The sequence below is a fragment of the Camellia sinensis genome, chromosome 15 (assembly GCF_055761805.1).
Source record: "Camellia sinensis isolate YWXY chromosome 15, ASM5576180v1, whole genome shotgun sequence".
NCBI classification, from domain to species: domain Eukaryota; kingdom Viridiplantae; phylum Streptophyta; class Magnoliopsida; order Ericales; family Theaceae; genus Camellia; species Camellia sinensis.
In genome coordinates, this window is record NC_138975.1 from 13,988,508 (window position 1) to 14,005,000 (window position 16,493).

Consider the following 16,493-nt stretch of genomic DNA (forward strand, 5'->3'; position numbering starts at 1 on the left):
GTCCTATTGAAAATAAGTTCTGATAAAATTGTTATTAAAAATAATTTTTGTGACAATTTTTTACATACATCGCTAAAAATTGACGATTAGTGGCTTTTTTTTGTCATTTTTATAAATTGTCGTTAAAATTTATAATTAGTGACTTTTTTTATGACAACTTTTTTTTCATAGGTCCTATTAGACAATAAGTTCACTAATTAGGATCTACACGTAAATATACCTTAATTTTTTGGCCCGACTGAGCTCGAATTTTAGCGGGAGCCCGCGAGGCCCGACATTGGCCGGGCCGGGCCGGGCTCAAGTGAGCTAGGCCGGACCGAGCTAAATTTACACCCCTACTGCTACCCTATATTCTTTGATTGAAAATTTTGTAGATTTGACTATTTAGGCATCGTTTGGGAACAGGTTATTTTGTAACTTTTTGACTTTTTAGTTAAAATATAAGGTAAAAAAAATTAGTATTTTTGGAATAATTTTTTTATTTTTTATGAAAAGATATGTAAAAAGTAAAGAAAAAAAAGATTTTTTGACTTTTTAATATATGTTATAAACTTTTTAATTTTTTAAGTAATTTTTGACTTTTAAACTAAAGGAGACTCTTTCTAAACGAGCCCTTAGTGTGATCTTTATTTTTTTAACCAAATAATGGATTAGTAAATCTACTGAAGATGAAATGCAATTTCATGCCTCAATCCCGTGTAACAAAAGCACCCATTGTGTTATTGATTGTCAAATGAATTCTTGGAGTAAATCTTGTCCACCAACTCCACCTCCGGCAGCTGCTCTCCCACCTCCCTGCCACCCCTTCCCCACCTTTTTCCACCAGCCACTCCTCTCTGATCCCCGATACCCCCGTCTCCTTCCCTCCTTCCCCTCCAGCAAACTCTCACTTGGGGATGGGCCGAGAAGGTCGCCAGAGTTGTAGTGGTAGGAGTGGCCAGAGTTGTAGTGGTAGGTGATGGTAGAATTAGGATTTGAGAAATTAGAGATGAGAATAAAATGGAAATTTATGATAGGATAAAATTGATAAGAGTCATTTCAATAAGCTCCTCACCTCTATTTGATTGTTTTCTATCAAAAAAAGCTTTTTAGAAGTTTTTTTTTCCCATCAACTTTTTTTTCTACTTAGTTTTACTTTTGCAGGGAAAGAGGAAGGTGGGTCTTTTTTCAAACTAAACCCTTATACTAAACAATTTCCCAAACTAAAGTCGAATTTTCTAAACTAAGTTGAAGCGTGTTTACAAACATACTTTTAGCATATTTCTGGTTTAGGCGGACAAAATAAACAAAATCATGAAAGCGTGGTTAAAAAATACGACTTTAATTAAGAAATCGTTGTCGCTATTAACGTTTTCAAACTTAAATAATAGCACAATTTGAAAACACACTTTTAACAAAAAACGTGATTACAAATCACGCTTTTAAAGAAACATTTGAGAATATCTTGTTCCTATTTATGCATCATGATATGAAGCCTAAAAGCAAGTAACTTGAACCTGTAGTTCGAGAATCCACTTTCTCTCACTTGGCAAGCGGGATCTCAAACCAGAATCTTGAAGAAAGTGGGGTTCAACTGTTGAATTTAAAGCATCATCTGCATGCATGCTAGCAGAGCCACTCTCTGGAAAGTATATAAACACATCACACTTGGTACCATGATGAATAAATATGAACAAGATATTCCCAAATGTTTCTTTAAAAATGTGATTTGTAATCACGTTTTCTGTTCAAAGCGTGCTTTTAAATCACGCTATTATTTAAGTCTGAAAACACTAATAGTAGCAACGATTTCTTAACAAAAGTTGTGTTTTCTAACCACCCTTTCATGATTTTGTTTATTTTGTCCGTCTAGGTCAGAAACATGCTAAAAGCGTATTTTATAAACACGTTTCAGCTTAGTTTGGAAAATTCGGTCAAACTAGGCCTAGTTTGAAAAATAATTTAGTATAGGGACTTAGTTCGGAAAAAGCCCCGAGGAAGATGGGTTACATAGAGAGGTTGGGAGGTTGTTCTTGTACACCCTCAACTGTTAAATACATTATTTTTGGAGGAGCAAATTCGAACTTTTATTAGGATTCTGTGCGCCGAGTGAGTGTGTCGGAGAGGAAATAATGTGTTAGAATATTGTTTTGATCCTTTTCACAATGGTTGGTTGCTTTGTATTGTTTACATAGTTCTGTAAATTTTATTGCTCATTAAGTACAGAAAGTTTCGTTTCTGAATGGGGTTTGGCCAGTAAAATTTTCTCCCTTTTGTTTTGTTTTGTTTTTTTATTTATTTTTTTATAATCAAACCCAAATATATATATATAAATTTTCTTGTTGATAAATGTACTCTATAAAAAGCACTTGTCCGCAAGACTCCCTTAAATATACTCCATAAAAAGCACTTGTACGCAAGACTCCCTTTTTCGAGCCCCAATATCACCCTCCAGGCTCAATATTAGTCTTGAGAAAGGTTTAACCAAAGAGATGTTTAACCATTTGTGACTTCAAAACACGTGGTTAAGAGCGAGTTTCCCAAACCCATATTAAGTTGATTCTAAGGCACACTACAGACAAATTGAACGTCTCTAAGGCATTTGGGCCAATCCCACATCTCAAACTACCCAAGATCAGAAATTTGACCCAACAGTTGAATCAATGACCCTTAAACTAAATTTATGGTTAATCAGTTATAAGGTCCAATGCATCAACCAATTGAAGTTATATTTGATAAAAATAGCTGTGAAATTAAAAAATTGAAATTTTGTCACCCACTAGTATGCGACTTTGGTCCATATCATGGCATCTACAAACACAGCACACTGAAATTGGCTGGCTCCTTGACAGAAAATTAGAGCGCTTTTCTTTCATAGGCCATTTTCACAAACTACCACTAGAAGACAACACATTTTTTCTACCAGCTATCCAGAGGAATGTTGAACCAGATCCTCTGCTTATCCAAATTATATCCAAAACGATGAAGGGGTTTTACACTCTACATGAGCAAAAATCAGTGCATGGTTACATCGCTGCCCCCTTTATTCCATAAAAAACTCTCTTACCCTCTTGCTCCTACAAGGAACACTATTATATGAATGTCAATCAATCCAATACGAAATCAAACCCAAGAAGTCCCTCATCCGGATTGATCATGGGGAAATTTGAATGGACCAAAAAAAAAAGTTGATCAACTTAGAGCAACATTGATTCCGGATTCTCAATGTAACCTTTAAATGCTTTCAGCCATTCTGCACCGATTGCACCTAAACAAACAGAAGCAAAAAAAGAAGGATTAGGGTTTTTCTCTAGGCAAATGAATAAGTTTGCTAGATGTAAATATTCATATTTTGGATGTTTGTTCAGAGCAACCTTACCATCAATAACACGATGATCACAGCTCAATGTTACAGACATGAAGGTTGCAAAATCATATTGCTCTGAGCCCGAACCAGGTACAACCCTCTTCTCAGCTGCTCAAGAATTTTTAGAGATGAAGGATGGTCAAAAGGGAACAAAATAACAAGAAAAAAGGGCGAATAAATGAATGCACCAAATGCATGCATTAGGTGCCCATCTTACCAGAACCAACTGCTAGAATGCCTGCCTGAGGGGGATTAATGATGGCACAAAATTGTTTGATCCCAAACGGCCCTCCCAAATTTGACACAGTGAATGTACCTCCCTGCAAATAGAATACCATAAAATAAGAATTGACAATAGCCCAAGGCATCTGTCTAATAACAAAAAGCATAGTTGTTAAAATCTTGTGATTCACGATTTGATTCACACGATTTGATATGAGTTTCAACCAAAACGATTTAATTTGTCATTGAATCTTAAATTGAGAAAATCAAATGGTTTAATCGAGATTCACTGTGACTCAATCCTATTTGCATAGTGCTTGAAACAACACCGTTTTTACAAAATTTAAAACAAAAAAAAGAAAAAGAATCAAATAATTAATCTTTTATATTGATATACATGAATTTATACATATATACATATATAATTTAGTTATATTGATATTTATTTCATTTTAAACACTTGTGTATTTTCATATGTATATAATACATATATAAAATTATATATTATGCAAAGTAAAGTGAATTGATTCGATACAATCCACGATGTTAACAAAATTATTAACGAATCAATTCGCAATTTGACAACAATCAAAAAGCATTTTCTAACCTCATAGTCTTCTGGCTTTAAGCTGTTCTCCTTGGCTTTTTGGGCCAAAAGTTTGACATCATCAGAAATTTTGGATAAACCTTTCTTGTCAGCGTCCTGCAATTCCAGAGTAGGGTTGTAACACATGTTATATCTGAACTAGTAAGTCTGAGATCATGGAAATCATTCAATAACATCAAACTGTAATGACTCACCTTGATGACGGGGACAAACAATCCATTGTCTGTTTGCACAGCAACATTGATATTCACATTGTTATATCTGGATTATTTGCAAGAAAAAATATCAGAATGAATTTCACAAGGCGACGCGATAATAATCTTTACCACATAAATACTTACTGTCGAATATAGTCATTCGTCCATGAACTATTGCACTGAGGAACTTTTCGAAGAGCCAAAGCAGCAGCCTGCAGTCAGTTTTCACTTCTAAGATCACCACAAATATATGGCCAAAAAATTGGAAAAAAAAAAAAAAATCCCATGTTCATAATTGTCACTTCTTTTTTGAAAACATAACCAATCATTATACTATCACTTCTGGTGGCAATAAAGCCCACTCTCCAGTGAATTTTCTTTTACACATTTCACAATTCTGTTAGGGTTTCGACATGAAAATGATTGCTGATAGAAGAACTCAGATATCCACAAAGTTTACTGTGCCAAGAGAATTAGATACCTTAATTACAAGATCGTTAATAGAGATTCTCTTTCCACCTGAAGCTTCTTGTAATGAATTAAGTTGGCTCCGCAATCTACAGAGGAAGTAGTTATTCAGTGCTCATAAAATCTTTTGATGGGTTTTATCTTTCAAATGAAAATCAACAAATACTCACTCCATCAGTTTGTCAACACATGTATCAACAGTTAAATAGTAATGGGGAATAGTTTGCTTCGACAATAACAACCTTGAAGCTGTGATCTGTAAACATTGCACCAGGGATTAGATTTGGAAATAAAGCTTAAATTAAGCTTAAAAAATTGATCAATTAAGAATTGCAAACATGGATCTGAAATCTCAGAAACTAAGGTATGATGGCCCACATGGAGTGCAACAGGAAAGGATCAGCACATCAAAATTGTTAAAAGAACACCAGGATATGATGCTGACAATTTAATTTACTATATATATTACCTTTCTTATCTGAGAATGAGGGATGTCTGTGTAATCTAAAGATACTGTGTCACCTTTGGGGGCTGCTCTTGAAACTTCCTTCCTTCCAGAAGCTACACCACATGGAGAAAAAAACAAAGGTAATTCAATATTCAGCTGAATGATTATTGAAAAAAATTGCACATTAAAGAGAAAGTGAGACCTATAAATAATACATGAGAACATCATACAGCAGCATTTAGCCTTGAAAATAACTGAAATAAGCAATAAAAGAAGCAAAGCACCAAAATCATGGCACATAAAGTAATTGAAGAAGCAAACATAAAATACCCAAATAATCTTCAATATCAGCCTTCACAATGCGTCCATCAGGACCTGTTCCTTTGATGCTTGAGAGAGGCACCTACAATCAAGGGATGTTATACAAATATCAAAAGATATTCAGCTTGAGTTGTCCTCCAATCCATGGTAAGACAATAGTTGAACAAAATTTAGTGAAAGCATCTTATATAGTTACATTGTGATCTTCAGCCAACTTTTTTGCAAGAGGACTAGCAAAAATGCGATCTTCAGCTGAAGAAGGGGCAGGGGCCTTAGTAACCTTTGGCTCTGGCGAGGTGGCAGGTGCCTCGACTTTTTCTTCTTTGGGTGGGGCGGATTCAGATGCCGCTTTAGCTGCAGGACCGGCACCTGATTTTGAAGGTTCATAATCTTTGAATTTTGCAATATCCTCCTCGTCTTCAACAGTTATGGCGATTACCTACAGGAAGTCATAAACAAACTCTCAACGCTCCAAAAGACTATTCTCTATACTGCTCATCAATTATATATATACAATTATATATATATATATATATATTTATGTATTAAAAAAAAACTCTATGCCAACTAAGACACAATTTCCAATTCATGTAATTAATTTCAGTTATTTACTCTATCAACATTTCAATTCACTAGGCTTGACAAAACATACGATATCAAAAACATGCTCATGGCATATTGAGCGACTGATGGATACGTACCACATTAAATAAAAATATCTATGAGGCCGCTCTAATGCTAGATCAAATTTACGCATAGCTGAGATAAGGATACAAAGTCCAAAGTGTGGCAAGACAAAGGCATGGCTGGAACAAACACTATTTGCTTTAAGTTACATAATTCAACAACTTTATAAAATAAAGGAGGCTGCAACAGCTTAGTTATGTGCAAAGTGCACCCATGAAGTCCCAAAAAGACGGAGAGAATTGAACCAGATAAGAAAATGTGGCTATACTTTGGGAGAAAACGTAGTGGCCTATGAAGTTCTTTACAACATGAACTGAGAAAAATTGCCAAAATTTCCAGATGAAGATTAAAAAAATGCTGACCTACCACAAAATGCTTAGAATCATGTGGTTGTATACTCCGTGAGAGCTGAAAAGCAAAGCTAATGGGATCTACTGCTAGCTTGGGAAATTGTCACGTTCAGCCAAACAAAGGCTAGTGCGCATAAATGGGCCATGAGAATGTTCACAGAAGAGAAATGGATAGACTCTAGTCTCTAGCAAATGGGAACTCTAAAGCAATTATTAGTTTAGATAATTGAAAAACTGATGTCTGGTATTCAAGTACAGTCCTTAGCTTTTTTAGTCATTTAGCAATAAATTAAATAATAAGAAGGCAGACGCAAAGGCCTTTTTCCTAGAATATCCTGAAATCAGTTTGTAGGTGTGGGGGTGGGTGCATAAAGAACAGAGAGTATATGGCAAATATGTTGGTTAGCCATTTCCCAATTGTTTTAAAAAAATTTGAGTTTAATTTTTTTTCCTGCAAACACCATATTTATGTTTTCTGTTCTCTAGTAAAAAATAATAATAAACTACTGAACAAAATATATTCCCAAATATTCTACTGCTCTTATAAAACAGGTTTTGGAGAACTCATTCCTCAAAACTAGACCTAATAGGCCAATAGTATCCAACTTTAATTCATATGTTGATTAATATATACAGAAAAAGATAACCATGAAATAAAAGGAATAGACATATGAAATAATTAGGACCAAAGTGGTCTTAATACAAGACAGAATTAATACCTCACCAACTTTAATTTCTTTCTCTCCATCTCCACGTACTATCTTAGCAAGATATCCTTCCTCCATGCATTCCATCTCAACTGTTGCTTTATCCTTCAATATTGAATGGAAGTGACATACAATGTCAATTTACATGACCAGTCTAACAATAACTTTAAACAATTAGAAAAAATAGAAGAAAAAGCAAGGACCCACTGTTTCAACTTCACAGAGCACTTCACCAGGAGAAACTTTATCACCTTCTTTTTTCAGCCACCTTGCAATATTACCCTGCAATGCAAATATATTTAGAAGGAAAGAGTAGATCTAGTATGGTGTGAATCTCTTTGCTCAAAAATAGTACATGCCTCTGTCATTGTTGGTGAAAGTGAAGGCATCCCAATCTCCTGGTGTGGAGGAAGGCCTGAAGATATCATAACTTATAAGAAACCATACAGTTATGAATTACATGGCCAGATCAAATATGATTTGAACAAGATCATCACACTTGACAACAAAGGAAAAGCTTGTACACTTCTTCAGCACCATCATGTCACAAAAAATAAAATTGAACTATACCTGAATCAGTTGAATAACCTCTCCTTGGGTGCACCTGTGAACTGATAGCACAATATATGAAATCAGGCCCGCGTACATAGTACTTTTTTCACCTTTTAAGCATTTGCATATGACAGTAAAAAATAAAAATAAAGATCTGACAAACTAGTGCAGAATGTACCCTCTGTAGAATACCAAACCAGCCATTGGAGATTCTGATTTCATTGCTTTCCTCAAAGCATTTCCTTCACATACTACTGCTGATGAAGTCTACACAAAATGGAGCACGATAGTTAGCCACTGATCTCAGTTTGGGAGATGCACATGTCTCCACAAGAAACTGTGATGCAAAAAATGAGGCAATCTAAAGAATGAGAACGACGACTAGGAGGATGAGGAGAGGGAGAAAATATTATATGTATCAAAAAGACCTTGAAGATGGCTGAATTTATTGCTTTATAATGAAAGCTATCTGTACTTGAAGTATATCTAGTGGATGACTTGCAAGCCCCATTTCTTTCTCCAGATACATAACCATGTTTGCGGGCCCCCATAATATCTGATAATAAAAAAAGTTAAAAAAACACAATAAAGCTCAAGAACTTCCCAACAACACAACTATCATGCCAAATGGGAAGGTAAGCTTTAGAATATTTATTGTATGAATATAGATGGTAATCAAATCAAGATAAATATCCACATGCCTAGTACATAGAGGGAATGTCACACCATGTGACACGTGTGCCATAATCCAATAAGCACCATAGGAGGTGAAACTTTTGAAATTCAAACTCTTTAATGCTGAAAATATTCTCTGGACTGAACAACAACTTCTACAAGTAAAGGCGAACTCAATGCTAACATTTAATGATTCTCTTCTTCTTTGTCTGTTAAATCATTTATCAAGGATATTCACAGATGACATATTATCCAACTTATGAACAGATATCATTATATGACTATTACTCTTCGAAGGGAATATCAAGGCTAAACTAATTACAATTATCTATTGAAGGGTATGCATATAAAACAAAGGAGTAGTGAGGAGTCCCAAATGAAGAAAAAGAAGAGGATAAATTCCATCAATGAATGTTGTTTGCACAATAATGATAAATGACGAGAGATATTCAAGGATCTACAATATGTTCAAGGTTAGACTCAACCATACCCAAAAAATTGTCAAAGGGCAGGACAATTTGAAATCTTAATTTTCAGAATGAATTGTGCCAGCATGTTCATAATTTTGACACATATGCTTTCACAAGTCAATGAGAAAATAGCGAGTTTGAACACAAAGGGTGCAATGTTCCCTCGGGCGGTAGCTTTGTAGTCCATTGAAAAATAATACAAAAATATATGAAAAAAGTTTTATGCAATATGAAATTAACATAGAATTAGATAGGAGAACGCTGTGGTGAGAAGATGTGAGTTAGTGAGCGTTAAACTCCTAAAACTGGAAGAGGCCGAGGGCAAACTTAAACAGAAATGGTTATAATATCTTAACAAATTTCACATGTTTCAACAATATTTTAGGTTGCATTCATGCATGAACTACAGATAAGAAAAACAAATTTTGATTCTATGCCAAACACATTCAAATCGAAAAGAAAAGAAAACTATATAATTCCATACTATTTACAACAAACTCATTAGAGAACGCTAGCAGGCATCAGACCTGTTACCAGCCGAAAATTAAAAATCCAGAACCAGCTACTTACCATCTCCTATACCAATAGAGGGTCGTGCACCATTTGAAAACCAACGTACTAAAATGGCACGTTCATGCCGCAGTAAGCTGTGAGCATTTCTCAACTGTAGATAGAAAGAACAAAAATTTAACACCAAAACCAAAAACTTATCACCAATCAACAAAAAACTGTATAATATTGAATGCAACAGCACCGAGAAACACAAGTGGAGTTAATGGTATTAGGATAGAACAATAACAAAAGCATCTTGAAGATGGATTCACAAAATGCCAGAACACCTAGTGAAAAAATTGGTTGGATACTGTTTTCATGTTTTCTGAAACAAAAGTCAAAAAAATACCCATCGATGTAATTGTGTGCAAAAACAATTTTCAAAAATTTACAAAACCAACTTCAAAGTCTTTCATAAGAAATAGGATGTTTTCATTTTATTTTTTTATTTTTTTTCCTAAAACAGTTTGCTAAACAAGTTTTCTATTTCAAATTTCAGTTTTCCTATTTTCAATAAAAGAAAATGAAAAATCATACCAAACGCACTTCTCTTGTGTGTTTTCATTATATTTTATTCTTTTCACTTTTAGAAAACAAAAACAGTAAAAGGTTTAAAAACACCTATAGTCTTTTCTTTTTTTTTAAATGAAAACAAAAAAAAAAAGCGGGTTTTAAAAAATAAAATAAAAAATAATGAAAACAGTTTCCAGACCAAACAAGTTTAAGTTTTCTGGAAGACGAAAACAAAATCAAGCAGCCCCCAATACAATAAAAATCCAAACTGAAAACCATGAACATAACATCTTTGATTTCAGATGATACAACAATTTTATTTTCTCATAACTCAAGCTATAAAAATTACAATCAAATACAGAGGAGACCATAGATACACGACATAAATGCATATAATAATAATTATTATGGTGAATATACAGAAAGTTTGAATGAGAAAGGTATGTACCTTTTTAGAGTGAGTGAAGAGGTGAGATGCGTGAGACATGGTAGCTGCTGAGATCGAAGAACTGCGTTCGAATCTGGAAAATCGAACGAGAGAGAGAGAGAGATCTAGGGCTGGATCGCAAAATTCTCAGGACGCCATTTCGGTTGTTTTGGGGGTTAATTTTATATATTTTTTCGGGTTGTGTGTTTGTGTTTGGTGCTTGCCTACCTTTACAGACTTTTCACTTCGTTTTTTTTCTCGTTTTATTGGCTGACCGTCTTTTGGCTGAAAAACTATTCAATGCAGAAAAATACGTATTCGTGTTTCAAAACAAATTTTTAGTTTGAATTTTTTAAATTAAATTTTTTAAAAATTAAATTTTTTAATTTTTATATTTTTAGTGAATATTTTTTAAATTTTAAATATTCTTTTTACTTTTTAAATTCACCTTACTTAGATGTATTTAAAAAGTAAAAAATTTGTGAAAAAATATTTTAAAAAATTAATAAATACATAAAAATATAAAAAATGTATTGAATTCTCATATTTTTCTGTATTTTGGATATTTAGTGAATTTTTAAAAGTTTTTCTTCACAATTTTTTTACTTTTTAGATACATCTAAGTTAGGTATGCCTAAAAATTAAAAAAATTACTTAAAATATTAAAAAAAATCAGTAAAAACAAAAAAACATGAAAAATAAAAAAATAAAATTTTCTGAAAAGCGTTTTTTGAAAAGTGAAATCAAGCATAGTGAATCATTTTACACATTAATCATCATATATTATGATTTTTTTTTATTTTTAATTATTCACTATAAAATTATAGATTTTTTTTTATCAATTATAATATTTTAAATGTTACTCACTATAAAATTATAGATTTTTTTTTATCAATTATAATATTTTAAATGTTAATTTTATAAGATTTTTAGTGTATATTATTAATAAAAAATTAAATTTATTATACTGATAAATTACATACAGATAAAAGTTGAATTTTTTTTTGCAAATACATAGTACAAATGTATTTATAATGAGATGCAAATAAAGGCTGTAGGGATACAAGTACCCCTTCATGTGTTAGTAATTTTTTCCTTTAACTTTCACATGCATGTAGATAGTGTTTGTTAAGGTTTTAAAATTATAATTTGAGTGTGAAAATTTGTTTGGTTAGGAGTTGTAAATTGAGTTTGAATTGAGTGACGTGACATATGATATTTAATAAAAAATTTTACAACTCATAACCAAACATACAACCCAAAATTCTATTCAAAACTCATAAAAAATTAAAAAAAAATTCACAAATATATTTTTTTGTAATATAAAAATAACAGGTAAAAAAAAAACACTGTTCCAGTTATCCAGCCGGACGATCGGTGAGACGACCGGTTAGTCCAAATTTTTTCACATTTGAAAAAGTTTTTAAAAGTGAGTGTAAAATTAATTTTTAAAAATATTAAACAAACACCACACTAAAAAATAAGTATAAAATTATATTTTAAAAGCTCTATCAAACGGAACCGTTTATCTATTATTATTTTATCACATTTATTTCATAAAAAATAAATAACAAATAAATATTTAAAAATAAATCATAATTTTTCTTGGAAGACGAGTCATAAAATAAAAATATATTTATTGTTTATTTTAATTTTTTTTTATAATTATTAAATTGATGTAATTTTATTAATAAACGAAAAAGGAAAAAAATTGTGTGAAAGCCCAACTACTGAGAGGTACTCACAGTCTACAGAAACACAGAATTTCCACAGGAATCAGCCAAGTTTAGCGAGAGAGAGAGAGAGAGATGGGGAATCAGAAGCAGAAGTGGACGACGGAAGAAGAAGAAGCCCTTCGAGCTGGAGTGGCAAAGCACGGCACTGGCAAGTGGAAGAACATCCTCAAAGATCCCGACTTTGCTCTTTCTCTGTCCCAACGCTCCAACATTGACCTTAAGGTTTTCACCCTCTCTTTTGTCTTCATCTTTTTTTTTTTACACTAGAATGTTGAAATTTAGCTTTCTGTTACGCTGTCCGTGTTTCTATTCTAATTTTGATGTAAGAGAAGTGGAATTGTATGAAAAAGCTGAGTCGGACTATTAAATGTTGTTGATTGATTGGAATTCGGTGATGTAGTGTGTCTTGCAAAGTCTTCAATCCATGAAAATATAGAAATCTCATGGGAAAATATCCGAAAGGAAGAATGCATTAATAAGAAAATTAGTATGTTGAAATTGAGCTTTTCTGTTATGGTGTCTGTGTTTTTAGGTTAATTTTGAGGTAAGAGAAGTGGAATTGTACGAAAAAGCTGAGTCGGACAATTCAAAGTTGTTAATTGTTCAGAATTCCGTGATGTAGTGTGTCCTGCAAAGTCTTCAATCCATGAAAATATAGAAATGTCAAGGAAAAATATATGAAAGGAAGAATGCATTAATAAGAAATTACCATGTCAAAATTGAGCTTTTCTGTTATGGTGTCTGTGTTTTTAGGTTAATTTTGAGGTAAGAGAAGTAGAATTGTATGAAAAACTGAGTTGGACAATTCAAAGTTGTTAATTGATCGGAATTCAGTGATGTAGTGTGTCCTGCAAAGTCTTCAATACATGAAAATGTAGGAATCTCGAGGAAAAATCTCCGAAAGGAGAAAAACAATGGACACACCAAGTCACTACATCCATTATTGAATGAAAAATTACGAGCCTCAATGACGTTCGGATTTGTAACCCTTACACGGTTAGCCTAACCCTTTTTCCACAGCCATCCTCATCATTTTGATCCTCCTGGTGTCTTCTGATTGAATAGTATTCTACGAAGCTCCTCGCCCTTATATTTGTATAGAATGACTCTATTACCAACGATCGAGGGTTAAATTTGTCAAGCATTTTTTAGTTGAAAACAATCGACGTAGCATGTGAAATTTTTTGTTTCCAGATCAGGTAAGCGATAGGTTTCAAAAGATCTCCTCTAAGAAAATGAATAGATCTGTCATGAACATTCAAGGGCTGCTCAAGTTTTGCATAAACTCTAAACCAAACCAAGCCTTAAGTCCCATCAAATGAGGTCGGTTAAGCTCTAATAAATAAAAATAAATAAATAAATAGGTTTTGGAATCAGGAAACATGATTTGGCCAAAGTTCCGTACGCCTACTTAGGAGTGGTTTGGGAATTTGCTTTTTAAAAAAAGACGGACAGAAAAGTAGAGTGATTGATCTGACAACTTGTAGTGGTTTGTTGGCTTTTAGGCTAAAATAGCCTATCCCGAAACGGGGCCTTAAGTGGGCTATCGATCGAAGCTCGTAGTAGTTTTGTAGATAGGATCCTGCTTGAGCTTGTAGAGAGTAGAACTCATATTACTTTTGTAGGTTTTTGTAGGTCTGCACACTCGCACTTGAGTAGCCTATTAGGTAGGCTCTCCTGTGGACTCCAAAAGTATTGTATTTTCCCAAAACAAAATTTTCAGTGAAATCCAAACTTATTTTGGTGCCGATAAAAAGAACCGTGCCCCATAGTTAATGCAAATGCTCCTCCTTTTTTTTATTATTTTTTTTATTTGATTGTAATGGAGTGACAACTTTGCACAAGTCACAATCCAATCTTCAAATGGAATCAACAAATTGACAACCCAAATAGCATGCCCAACACACAAATACATGGACTCAATTTTTTTGTTCCACAGAAATTGCCATCCTAACATAAACTTTATGTAACTATTGGCACCATAAATAAATTTTATTATTATTTATGTAATTGCAGGACATATGTCACTCTCCTATTCATTTGGAAGTTATAAGAAGTTATGAAGTGTGAAAAAATGTGGAAAAGATGATGGAGGAAGTGGAAGAACGTGGAGCATATGGAGCCTAAAGTGGAGGAGATAGGAGATCATGGAAGGATACATGGTAAGACAAGAATGAAGATGGGAGAATAGGGTAGTTAGTGGGTAGTTTTTTCCTACACATTTTTACCTATAAATAGCCTTATATGGCTATATTGTAAATCCTTCCAACACAAAGTAAAGACAATTTACTTATCTTTCTTGTCTTTTCTCTTATCTCAGGAGTAGATTTAACTTAGATTTATTTTTTAAACTTCCTTTTCAAAGTATAGGAAAAGAGGTAAATTAATGGTTACTTTGATTGCCCACTCAATCATCTTTTTCATCTCCCTCTTTCTTCTTTTATTTTCTTATTTTCTCTACATTTGGCAATTTTGAAGTTCTCTTCTTTGAGGCAAAAGAACCATCAACACAATCGTCTGATAATTGGCTTGAATTTAATCTATAAGGATTTTCAATCCTTATTGGCACACTCGCATTTATAATACTTCCTTCGAAGGAAAAATAAACCATATAGTAATGGTGTAAGATGTACTTGTCTTTTTTAGTGGCTTTTTAACCATGTTATGCAAGAACCTGGTTTCGATCACATAATAAACGATAACAAGAAGAACAAGCGCACGCACAAACACAAGATATACGTGGTTCGGTGAGATGCCTACGTTCACAGCGGAGAAACGATCAAAATCCCCTATACGCAATAAGGATTACAAGAACACTCCGCAACTTGTTGTCTGATCTCTAACCCTAAAACGTATAAATTGATACAATATATAGGGTAAAGTCTGTAGGCCCGAAACTAATATTACAGGTTCGTAAATATCAATTCCGGTGTGTCGCGCCCCCCCCCCCCCTCTAGTTGGGTGTTCAGTAAATATAAGACACCCCACAACAAGCCACTTGCCAAAGGAAGCCTTAGGCCTTGTTTGTCAACTATATATTTTAGCTAAAAAGTCAAAAAGTCACTATAAGTTGTCACATCAATTTCTCTACTTTTCTGCACATCTTTTCGTAAAAAGTTAAAAAGTTACTAAAATAGCCTATTCCCAAACGAGGCTTTAGTGTAGATAAAAAATCACGACAACCTTGTAAGACCATTGGGGTTAAACCCTATCGTTTGGAGCTGCAATTTTAGATATATTGAGAGCTTTATCTTTTTATTGCTTTATGTTCTATATATTTGTGTTTTACATTAATTTACTTATTTTTGCAACTTATGTTTATATATATTAATGTAGAATATGACGCATGATACAATATGTGCTACATGAATGTGTTACAAATCACAATGATACACAAAATGTATCATGATTGGACCACATTGATCAATAAAAAAAGGGGTTTCTTTATTTCATTAGGTGGAGTTCTGTTTGTAGTTATTGGATTATTAATCATCTTGTGTGGTAAACATGATGTTTAAGTTTTATTGTAACATATTCAAGATCTTTATAAGGTTGATGTCACCGCATCAACTCTCTGCTTCATTTGCTGCTATGATGATAATTTTATTTGCATCTGATTGTGTCTGTTTCTTTTACCAGAAATTTGTTGTATGAATATAGATGGTAATCAAATCAAGATAAATGTCCACAGGCCTAGTACATAGAGTGAACCTCACACCACATGAATTGTGTGCCGTAATCCAATAACCACCATAGGAGGTGAAACCTTAGGAATTCAAACTCTTTAATGCTGAAAATATTCTCTACACTGAACAACAATTTATTCTGTCTGTTGAATCATTTATCAAGGATATTCACAGATGACATACTGTCCAATTAGGAAGTGATATCATTCTATAATTATTAGTCTTTGATTGGAATAATAAAGCTAATCTAATTACAATCGTGTACTGAAGGGTATCCATATAAAAAAAGGAGTAGCGAGTAGTTTATTGATACCCCATTTTGTCCCATCAGAAAAATAAATGTCCCCAACAAATGCAACAAAAAAAGAAAAAAGAAAAAAATATTTGTCTATCAATCTTTTATTATTATTTTACTAGGTGTGATCTTTTAACCAAGGACTTTGATCTAATTGTTGCGTAGCACCACTTTATGGTGTGAGGTTGTGGATTCAACATTTATGAATAAGAGTTTACTCAGAAAATATGAGAA

The 16,493-nt window shown here is 33.2% G+C and overlaps 2 protein-coding genes across 3 annotated transcripts in view; one reads left to right on the plus strand and one right to left on the minus strand.

The window, feature by feature from the left end:
- Nucleotides 1-2,710: 2,710 nt before the first annotated feature.
- On the minus strand, nucleotides 2,711-10,853 carry LOC114275545 (dihydrolipoyllysine-residue acetyltransferase component 2 of pyruvate dehydrogenase complex, mitochondrial). Its single transcript, XM_028217602.2, has 19 exons — nucleotides 10,564-10,853; nucleotides 9,621-9,714; nucleotides 8,334-8,461; nucleotides 8,084-8,172; nucleotides 7,924-7,964; nucleotides 7,713-7,768; nucleotides 7,561-7,635; nucleotides 7,366-7,458; nucleotides 5,806-6,048; nucleotides 5,619-5,691; nucleotides 5,310-5,401; nucleotides 5,011-5,096; nucleotides 4,854-4,929; nucleotides 4,517-4,584; nucleotides 4,370-4,436; nucleotides 4,176-4,271; nucleotides 3,564-3,666; nucleotides 3,359-3,454; nucleotides 2,711-3,247 (listed from the first exon to the last, which is right to left on the minus strand). Exons 1-19 carry the CDS (start codon nucleotides 10,600-10,602, stop codon nucleotides 3,177-3,179), a joined length of 1,686 nt encoding a protein of 561 aa, XP_028073403.1. The 5' UTR covers nucleotides 10,603-10,853; the 3' UTR covers nucleotides 2,711-3,176.
- A 1,381-nt stretch (nucleotides 10,854-12,234) lies between these two features.
- LOC114323029 (telomere repeat-binding factor 4) overlaps nucleotides 12,235-16,493 on the plus strand; it is a 25,220-nt gene continuing 20,961 nt past the window's right edge. Inside the window, exons 1-2 of one of the 2 annotated variants that reach the window (XM_082908922.1) lie at nucleotides 12,260-12,500; nucleotides 14,295-14,440. In XM_082908922.1, coding sequence (XP_082765048.1) covers nucleotides 14,426-14,440 — 15 coding nt within the window. In that variant the 5' untranslated portion in view covers nucleotides 12,260-12,500; nucleotides 14,295-14,425. Of the gene's footprint in view, nucleotides 12,501-14,294; nucleotides 14,441-16,493 lie in introns of both variants that reach the window. The other variant, XM_082908921.1, reaches the window with a different exon arrangement.